Source organism: Erpetoichthys calabaricus, chromosome 4 (genome assembly GCF_900747795.2).
Source record: "Erpetoichthys calabaricus chromosome 4, fErpCal1.3, whole genome shotgun sequence".
In the NCBI taxonomy this organism is placed as follows: domain Eukaryota; kingdom Metazoa; phylum Chordata; class Cladistia; order Polypteriformes; family Polypteridae; genus Erpetoichthys; species Erpetoichthys calabaricus.
Window position 1 is genome coordinate 309,417,366 of NC_041397.2, and position 10,087 is coordinate 309,427,452.

General features: G+C 40.9%; 1 protein-coding gene across 1 annotated transcript; it reads right to left on the bottom strand.

Moving 5' to 3' along the window:
• Window positions 1–2,949: 2,949 nt before the first annotated feature.
• LOC114641326 (olfactory receptor 1-like) lies at window positions 2,950–3,669 on the bottom strand. The gene has a single exon (XM_028790392.1). It carries the CDS (start codon window positions 3,667–3,669, stop codon window positions 2,950–2,952), a length of 720 nt encoding a protein of 239 aa, XP_028646225.1.
• Between the last annotated feature and the right edge of the window lie 6,418 nt (window positions 3,670–10,087).

A 10,087-nucleotide genomic window follows, 5' to 3' on the forward strand; every position in this document is an offset into this window, starting at 1 on the left:
CGTAACCACTTCCGTGTTTCCATCCCTTCCTCTGGCCTGATCTGATGACGTCATTACCCACAACGCTCCTCGGTTCCTCCCAGCATTCCAATCACCAGTTTCCGGTCCCACCTTATTTAAGTTCCCCTCTGCGAAGGGATGAATGTCTTTGGTTGGACGCATGTTTTTGACAGTGCATTTACGTTATAGTTTTGACAGTATACGGGGCTGGAAACCCCAAACCTTTATACGAGTCTTGTACTTCTTTACAGGGGATAAGACTGCTCTCAATGCTGTTAAGGTCTTTGCTAAGGTCATCCTCAATAGGATCCGTGATCACTCACTCTCCTACCAGTGACTAGAGCAGTCTGGATTTACGCCTCAGAAGTCTACCATCGACTGCATCCTGGCATTGAGGGTTCTTATCAAGTGCAAACACAAACATTGGGAGAGTTTCTTTGTCGATTTTCATAAAGTGTTCAAATCAGTTGATCAGACTGCCCTGTGGCACATTGTGAGACTTTGCAGGATCTTCCCAAAGTTGCTAGATATCATGGCCGGCCTATACACTGGTACTGTGAGTGTTATGCAGATTGGAGGCAGAACCTCTATGTTTTTTCCAGTTGATTCTGGGGTCTGTCAGGGGGTTGTTCTGCTCCTACTCTGTTCAATACTTGCATTGACTGGGTGATGGGCAGGGTCATGGGGTCCAGCGGCTGTGGGGCATCTGTTGGTGAAGAAAGATTCACTGATCTTGACTTTGATGATGATGCTTAATGAAGGGTGCTCTCGAGAGACTGAATGAGAAGTCTGAGTGTCTGGACTTGCGAGTGACCTGATAAAAACCAACATCCAGGTCTTTATTGGCCTCTTGGGCACGGCCATCAGCAGTGTGTCTGCCTGCGGAGAGAGTGTTGACCTCAGCAACAAACCATAATGAAAAGTAGCTCACTTTCATTACTGGAAATTGGGGCTGCTGCTTTTCTCCAAGGTGGCATACAAGATCAGTATACTGTACATCATGGTGTTTCTACATATTTCTTTTAATAGTGGAGTGCAGGTAGATTAAGAGATTTGCTCAAAGTCACCTAATAAGTCAGTGGCTGAAACTGAACACGAAGTCATGGATGTAAAAACCAGAGTTTGGGCTGCGAGACATAAACTCCAAGTCTTTTGTTCATTTTGCACTAATGACAATCAGAGGCGACTCCAGGGACTATGGAACTGCCAGGCTTACCCTTTTGGCTGACCCTGGACACTGGATGACTGCTATAGAAAAGAGGATACCATCATGAAAAATCCCCTCCATCCCCTCCAGGAGGCGCTGTCTTGGAGAAATCTGAGCCACAGCTTCATTCCACCTTGGAGTGCTAAGAAGGGCCTCTGGGGGTCTTTTCTGCCCTTTGCTATAAGGCAATTCAAAGCTTCCTTTTGGGGTACTCATATAATAACAATAATAATAATAATAATAATACATTTTATTTATATAGTGCCTTTAACTTAATTTTGAAATACCTTTTTTGAAATATCTGCACAATATACATTTCTTTCTTTCTTTCTTTCTTTCTTTCTTTCTTTCTTTCTTTCTTTCTTTCTTGATTGATTGATTGATTGATTGATTGATTGATTGATTGAGTGACTGATTGATTGGTATATTGGTCAGCTGTATTGTTTGTCATGTGAGTTAGTGTCTTAGTTTTTTGTTTCTGCTGCTCTAAGCATCTGAATTGCCCCTTGGGATTAATAAAGTTTCTCTAATTTAATTTCATTTCTATGGGTTGTTTACTGTTACAGAATATTCTTTACACCCCTGGTCCATTTTCAAATTAACATTTTATTCCCTAATGCTTGATGATCCTTTGAATAATGCAAAGTAGTCTGACTCATTGTTCAAATGATGCCAACCTGAATAAGAAAAAAGGGACAATAAAACAATGCCAACCAAGTGACGGGTGATGGCAGTGATCCAGTTAAGCTTCTAGTGACAGGCCCAATATCAGCTGTCACCAATAAGGGTTTCATGCTCTTGTCCTTTGGAGAAGTTGAAAAGAATTAGACACGACTTATTTTACAGGCTTACAAGATTTGTGGAACTTTATTTTATTCAGGAATTACACATTGGGAACAAAATATTCACTTTTTTATGATGAATAAACCACAGTACCAGTCAAAGGCAGGTAATAGAATCATTTTAAAATATTTGCTTTCTCTTGCTCTTTGCGTACTTTCCTCTGTATTTGTGTGCGTCTGAACCTCCCATTCCAATGAAGCCACTTTCTACGACTGCATTGCTATTTTCAAGGAGCCTTTTCTAGCCTCCTGTCTGGTTTTATACTTTCCATCTCTGAAGGCAACTCTCTCAACGTGCCTCCTACGCCTTTACTAACATCTCTTCAATGGTGCTCCATCTCTTGAGTGCGTTCCCGTAAAAACCTGCTTCTCAGACTTTGTCGTTATTTTCGAGCCGCACATCTCACCTCCTCTCCAGTTTTATACTCTCAGTATTTGAATGCGACTCTGCTGGTGTGCTCCGTCTGTCAAGTGAAGTCTCCTTCTCAGACTCCATCCCGAGGCGCCTTTTGTGCCTCCTCTCGGGTTTTGTACTTTCCTACTTTGAAGGTGACTCTCTCAGAGTGCACACTTTACTTCTTGTCGTGTGTCTCACACTTGCACTTCCCCTTCCATTGTGTCACCAAAGCCAAACTGACCAATCACACCAAAGAAAAACCGACCAATCAGATTGCTCTGAGGGACTGTACACACAGACCTTAGGGTTTTATTATATAGTAGAGATTGAAATTTAACAAACGGTGTACATATTCCGTTAGCAAAGACTAAAAATCACAATATCCAATAACACAATATATAATGAGGTCCTTTACTATCTGTCATATCCATGGTTTTATGAATATTTTCATGTCCCTAAATTAACTTTTAAAATTTATGTCTGTCACATTTTCCTTCCTGAAGTCACATACGGTTGTTGATTTCCGGAATTGTTCTTTTCCTCATGAAAATTTTCTTAATCACATTTTTTATTTCCTTATTCCTGAAGCTGTATATGATGGGATTCATCATCGGGGGGACGATAGTCGCGACAATCTCCAAAGTGTTGTAGGCTTCGGCTGACAGTTTTACTCCAATTCCAGTTAAAATAAAATCAGTCATCAGTGGCAAGTAAAACAGTAACACCACGAGGAGGTGTGTGACGAGCACATTGAAGACCTTCTTCTTCCCTTCAGCTGATGAAATCTTAAGTGCTGCATGAGCGATCTTGGTGTAGGAAAAGAAGATTATAGTCAAAGTTCCAACGCCAAATGTGATGGCCGTAGTTACTAGAAGACTTAAGTATTTAGCATTTGCAGTGCAAGAAACTTGAACCATGGTGACATAGTCACAGAAGCAATAAGGTAGGACATTAGTGCGACAGAAGGAAAGTTCGGTGACAAATATCATGTACACTGTCATTGCTATGCCTGAGATAACGTTACATAGTAAAATGCCTGCCAACACAGTTCTTCCTGTAACAAGCTGAGGGTATCTGAACGGGTAAATAACAGCGATATAGCGGTCACACGCCATAAGAGCGAAGAGAAGGGATTCTACCAACTCAAGATGAAAGACCAGGAACATCTGAACCAAGCAGGCACCATACGGCACAGGAGACGTGTCAAACAGAAGAAGAGCCATCATTTTAGGGATGAGGTTAGTGTTGTTTAGCAAGTCTATAACAGCCAGGGTCCCAATCAAAAAAAACATTGGAGTTTGGAGATGGTGGTCCAGGATTATTACCAGTATGACCAAAAGGTTTCCAAAAAGTGTCAATAGATAGATGATGGCCAGGGCGACAACTGTAAAACTTCGATCTTCTGAATTGATTGCACAGTGCAGTACAAACTCAGACACAAAGACGGTTGCATTGCTCATTTCCGCAAGTCCCTTCCTTAAGCTGAAACAATAAAGAAGAAGGATAAGGATTTGTAGTAACAGTATCATGGATGGTAGGAGAATTCATAATAAGAAATATATTTTTTAATTTAACAAATATTATCCATGTACAATGAATTCAGAAAGTATTCAAATTTGTTTAAATTTTGTTATGTTGCAGCCTTTTTGTAAAATTATTTCACATCATTCTGTTTTAACTCATCAAGCAACACTCAGTACCCCAGAATGACAAAGAAAAAACAGGAAAAATAAAAAACTGAACTATCACGTTGACACAAGTATTCAGTCCTTTAGTCGGTGCTTAGTTGATTCAAGCCTGGGTCTTCCTGGGTCTGACGTGACAAGCTTCATACACTTGGATTTGGGGTTTTTCTTCAGTTGTTGCCTGAGGATCTTCTCTAGCTCTGTCAGGTGGCATGGAGACCGTTGGTGAACAGCTATATTTTAGGTCTCCCCAAAGATCTTTTCTTGGGTTTAACTGAGCCGCTCAAGAACATTCACAATATGCAGTAAACCGGAAAATTAACACAATTATATATCTTCATTTTTTTCTTTCGACTACTCCCGTTAGGGGTTGCCACAGCGGATCATCTTTTTCCATATCTTCTTGTCCTTGTCCTCTTGCTCTGTCACAACTACCACCTTCATGTCCTCTCTCACCACATCCATAAACCTTCTCTTAAGCCTTCCTCTTCTCCTCTTGACTGGCAGCTCTATCTTTACCATCCAATTCCCAATATACCCAGCATCTCTCCTCTGCACGTGTCCAAACCAATGCAATCTCGCCTCTCTGACTTTGTCTCAAAACCCTCCTACCTGAGCTGACCCTCTGATGTCCTCATTTCTAATCCTGTCCATCCTCGTCACACCCAATGCAAATGTTAGCATCTTTAACTCTGCCACCTCCAACTCTGTCTCCTGCTTTCTGGTCAGTGCCGCCGTCTCCAACCCATATAACATAGCTGGTCTCACTACCGTCCTGTAGACCTTCCCTTTCACTCTTGCTGATACCCGTCTGTCACAAATCACTCCTGACACTCTTCTCCACCCATTCCACCCTGCCTGCACTCACTTTTTCACTTCTCTTACACAATCCCCATTACTCTATTCTGTTGATCCCAAGTATTTAAACTCATCCACCTTCGCCAACTCTACTTGCTGCATCCACACCATTCCACTGACCTCCCTCTCATTCACACACATGTATTCTGTCTACTGACCTTCATTCCTCTCCTCTCTAGAGCATATCTCCACCTCTCCAGGGTCTCCTCAATCTGCTCCCTACTATCGCTACAGATCACAATGTCATCAACAAACATCATAGTCCAGGGTGACTCCTGTCTAATCTCATCTGTCAACCTGTCCATCATCATTGCAAATAAGAAAGGGCTCAGAGCCGATCCCTGATGTAATCCCACCTCCGTCACTCCTACCTCAGACCTCACCACTGTCACACTTCCCTCGTACATATCCTGTACCACTCTTACATACTTCTCTGCCACTCCCGACTTCCTCATACAATACCATAAAAAAGACAAAAAGAGGTGGAGAAACTGTGATCTTAAAACAGTTAATACTTTACCATTTATTTACCAGGATGCTGCAGTATTGGGCTATGCATAGATGATAAATAAAGAACTCTATCAAAATTTGTAAATAATGTAGAAATGTGTTAGAAAGCAATATTATCAACTGTAACTCTAATTGTTAATTACTTTATTTTGACTAGCAACACGACTAAAAGTCTGCATTTCAATGAGAGTCCTTATAGGAAGGCAGCATGAAGAGCACAGGCTTATAAACACATGTGCCACAAATATAACATGTTTCTTCGCACCGTCCACACTTGTTGTACAGATCACATTTAGATGTTCTTGACTGGTTTGCGCTCAGTGTGTGGCAGAATGTCCATGTAGTGCTATTCTCACAGTCGTGACAAGTTGGATGTCTTGTGATGAAGAAACCCCTTTAACCCCTTAACCGCCCTCTGCCGGATATACCCGGCATCGTAGCTTTAATGCTGACGCCTTACTGCCGGAATTATCCGGCACATTTGCCTGTGGTTATGTGAATGCCTGGCACGTAGTATAACTGAAAGTTTGGCGTGGGTATTATTACTACATTGTATTTCGACAACTCTGTGGTTGTTTTGGCCGGTTATGTGACGTGATTCGGAAGTGACAGCTGTGAATATGGCGAAACGTAAACTGACTTCAAGTGAGGTTTTGCAGGCGATTTTGGACAATAATTCTGATCATGATTGTAGCAGTTCTGAAGAAGATTTTAGCGACAATAATGATCAGCAACGTGCGCTGCATGATACTGTGAATGATGACGAATCGGATGATGGCGATGAGTGGGTGTATCCCCAGCATCTCAACTGGACTGCTGCCCGAGGTGAACTACCTTTTCTGCATCCGTTTGAGGCAACGTGTGGCTTTACTGTTGATGTAAACAATTACACTGCTGAGCAGTTTTATGAGCTGTTTGTGTCACCTGATTTGATCAGACATTTTGTTCATCAGACAAATCTGTATGCAGCACAGTTTATTGAGAAAAATCCCAATTTACCTCCACATTCCCGTGTTCGTGCTTGGGTAGACACTGATGAAAACGAAATGAAAAAATTCATTGGGATTTTGATGTTGATGGGAATAATCAGAAAACCAGATATTGAGATGTACTGCTCTACAGATCCTATGTATGCAACACCTATTTTTGCAGCTGTCATGACACGTAACCGATTCTCTTTGCTGCTGAAATTCTTTCATTTGAATGACAACAGAAATGAGCCAGATAAGAAAGATCCAAACTGCGACCGCTTGTTCAAGCTACGTCCTTTGATTGACCATTTATTTGAAGCATTTCAGTTGCCCTACATACCAGGACCGTCAGTTACAGTTGATGAAAGTTTATTGTTGTGGAAGCCTGAGAAAAGGTACATTTTGTGTTTTATTATGTGTTTGCCCATTTCTAGAACTTGCACAACATTTAGTGGTCAATACTGCTTGAATAAATGTAAAAAATGTAAAAAAAATGTAAAAAAGTAAAAAAATGAAAATTGTTCAGATTTCGCCTGGCGTGGGGAATATTTAGGGAGTTGGCGGTTAAAGGGTTAAGGGAAACGATCTGCATCAGTACCAGAACCCAGAGGTTCCACATCATCCAATTGATTGTCACTATCTCCCATCACGGTTATTAACCTCAAAATATTCATCGTGCAACAAATCTAGTTGTCTCAAAATATCAGCAGCATTATACTTTTTTTGCAACAACATATCTACAGAATGTCTATTTGCTAGTACTATTCTCCGGAAGTTGTTGAGTCTAAAAAAAAAGATTTGGACTTGAGCATCAGTAGACTTTGCGCCTTAGGAACCAAGTTACCTCAACCAATCTTTAACATTTCAGTAATTTATGATGCTGATCTTTCTGATCATACAATAGGTCATTACGATAGCAATTGACAAGAAGAACTGATAATGAATTTCAGAATTACGGTTCCTCTAGAGCTCCTCTTTCTCTTGTACGATTTCACCCAAAAACTAATCAGCTCATTGTCATCTCATAACAGGCTTAGGTTTCGAGTTTGGTATTTTTCCATCCAGCCATTTTAACTCTTGACCTTCCTCAACAACAACATTTCTTTATATAGCACATTTTCATTCAAATGGTGGAGCTCAAACTGCTTTACAAGATGAAGAAAGAAAAGTTTCTAAAAAATAAAAATATAAAAATAAGATTAGGCAATACTAAATAACAAAGAATAAAATAATGGCTGATGGCCAGGAGGACAGAAAACACACACAAAAAAAAAAAACTCCAGAGGACTGGGGGAAAAAAAACAAAATCTGCAGGGGTTCAGAGGCCACGAGACCACCCAGCCCCCACTAAAGAAACTGTGACACAGAATCACACCCATCATCGAGATATCAGTGTGTTTGGTTATCAGGGGACCGTAAAACGTCGAGATCCATCAAAAACCGAGATTGAAATTTTTGATGAATCTAAAGCTTTCGCTCCTCCCCCATAGACGATAGGTTATGATGGGGGAGGGCGCAAAGCAAAAATTTTTTACAGCTTTCCACTAGATGGCAGCACTATAGTAGATAACTAAGGTATGGCAGGAAAGCTCACCAGCAAGCTGACTGTGTCTATAGTGACTGTATACTGAGGTACGAGTTATGTCATATGTCGTGTCTTGACAGGCTCAATGAGATTCGACTTAACTTGTACCTTGTGTTCAAAGTGTTAAGATATTCCAAAGTTTCAGTACAATAATCTGATTGGAACAGTTGGAATAGTTAAGATTTACACAGAATCCCATTAGTAGTCGTAATGTCACTAGTAAGTCCCTGTTAGTGAAAAGAGCACATTCGAAAATTATATATTATATTATATTATATTATATTATATTATATTATATTATATTATATTATATTATATTATATTATATTATATTATATTATATGTCGATTGTGGATCGACTTCACTTTTACATGTTTCTCGTTGTAATTCAATTTGAGTTGACAATCTGGTTTTGGTATGTGTTTTTAGAGTTGATAGATTGGGTCTTCTGTACTCAATGATTGCTTGATGCTTTATCATTTTTAATTGTTCCATATACGTAATGGTGAACATTTTCCTGCACACTCTGTATTGTGGACTTACTAAGAGTAAGCAGGTTAATGTGTATTTGAAATTTTCACTGTAGTTTTGTTCCACTGAAGAACACCTCTTTGTTGTGTTTGCTCTGTGCTTCGGGTCATTGTCCTGTTGGAAGGTAAACCATCAGCCCAGTCTGAGGTCCAGAGTGTTCTGAAGAGATTTCATTAAGGATAGCTCAGTATTTTACTCCTTTCAGCTTTCCCTCCACCCTGACTAGTCTTGTAGTTCCTGCCTCTACAAAACAAGCACTGAGGTTGCCACCACCGCGCTTCACCATTGGGATGATATCACACAGGTGATGAGGGTTGTATCGATCAGTACATAAAGAAATCTCCAGGTTGTAATTTCCAAATATCTTCTTTATTACAGCAAGATCTCCATCTCACACTCTCCCCCCAGGAACTCTCATCCCATCCCTCTCCCAGTTCTTTATATATCATTTTTGTACAGTGCCACCTACTGTCCAAAATTAATAACATTAATAACACGACATAACAATGAGCACTGTTCGGCTTCTTGCAAACCTGACACTACAGACCAGAGAATAGCCTAAGGCAGCAAAAATGCTCAAACCAGCTCTGAAGTGCACCCAGAAGCAGGTTATCAGATGTGAGTACATGGATAAAAAGATCGATGGCAGGGTGCACCTTAAAATATATATCAGGAATGTTTAAATCCGGAAACGTAAAACAAATGCGATGTCAAATATATTTAATCACAGAATGTGAACTGCTCTAACCAACTGAGTTTTGAGTTTGGAGGGTGAAGGCTGCAGCAGAGACAGAATGTTCACCACTCCAAAGGACCCCCTCACTACTCACAGCTGACATCTAGTCAGCTACTGCTGAGGCAGACCACCTGGACCCACTGCAGTTTGCCTGATGGGCAAAGACTGTGGTGGAGGATACAATGATCTGTCTGCTCCACAAGGCTTATTCTCACCTGGACAAAGCTGGCAGCACTGTGAGGATAATGTGTTTTGATTTCTCCAGCAACTTCCAGCCATCCCTGTTAAAATGTAAACTGAGGGACATGCAGGTGAACGAGCCTGTGGGGTCCTGATAATGGACTATCTGTCAGACAGACCACAGTTTGTTAGACTCAAGGATTGTGTCAGCAACACTGTGTGAGTAGCACAAGGAACAGGCCTGCCTGTGTCTTTCTTCAAGCTGTAGATCTCAGACTAGAAATATAACAGCAGGTCAGGTCACTTGAGGAAATTCTCAGATGATTCTGCACATATTGGTGGGGGGGTGGGGGGGGGGACTGATATGGGGGATAAGACTTTGGAGAAGAGTCAGGGGGAGAATGACGAGAATTGTCTGCAACTTAACATCAGCAAAACCAAGGAATTGCTCATTGACTTCCACCACACCAAAGAGCCCCTATGTCTGGTCATTATTTAAGTACCTGGGGGTCCACATTGATGACATGATGGACTGGAATCGGAATGCAGAGGAACTATAGAAGAAAGGGAAAAGCAGTTTTTTTC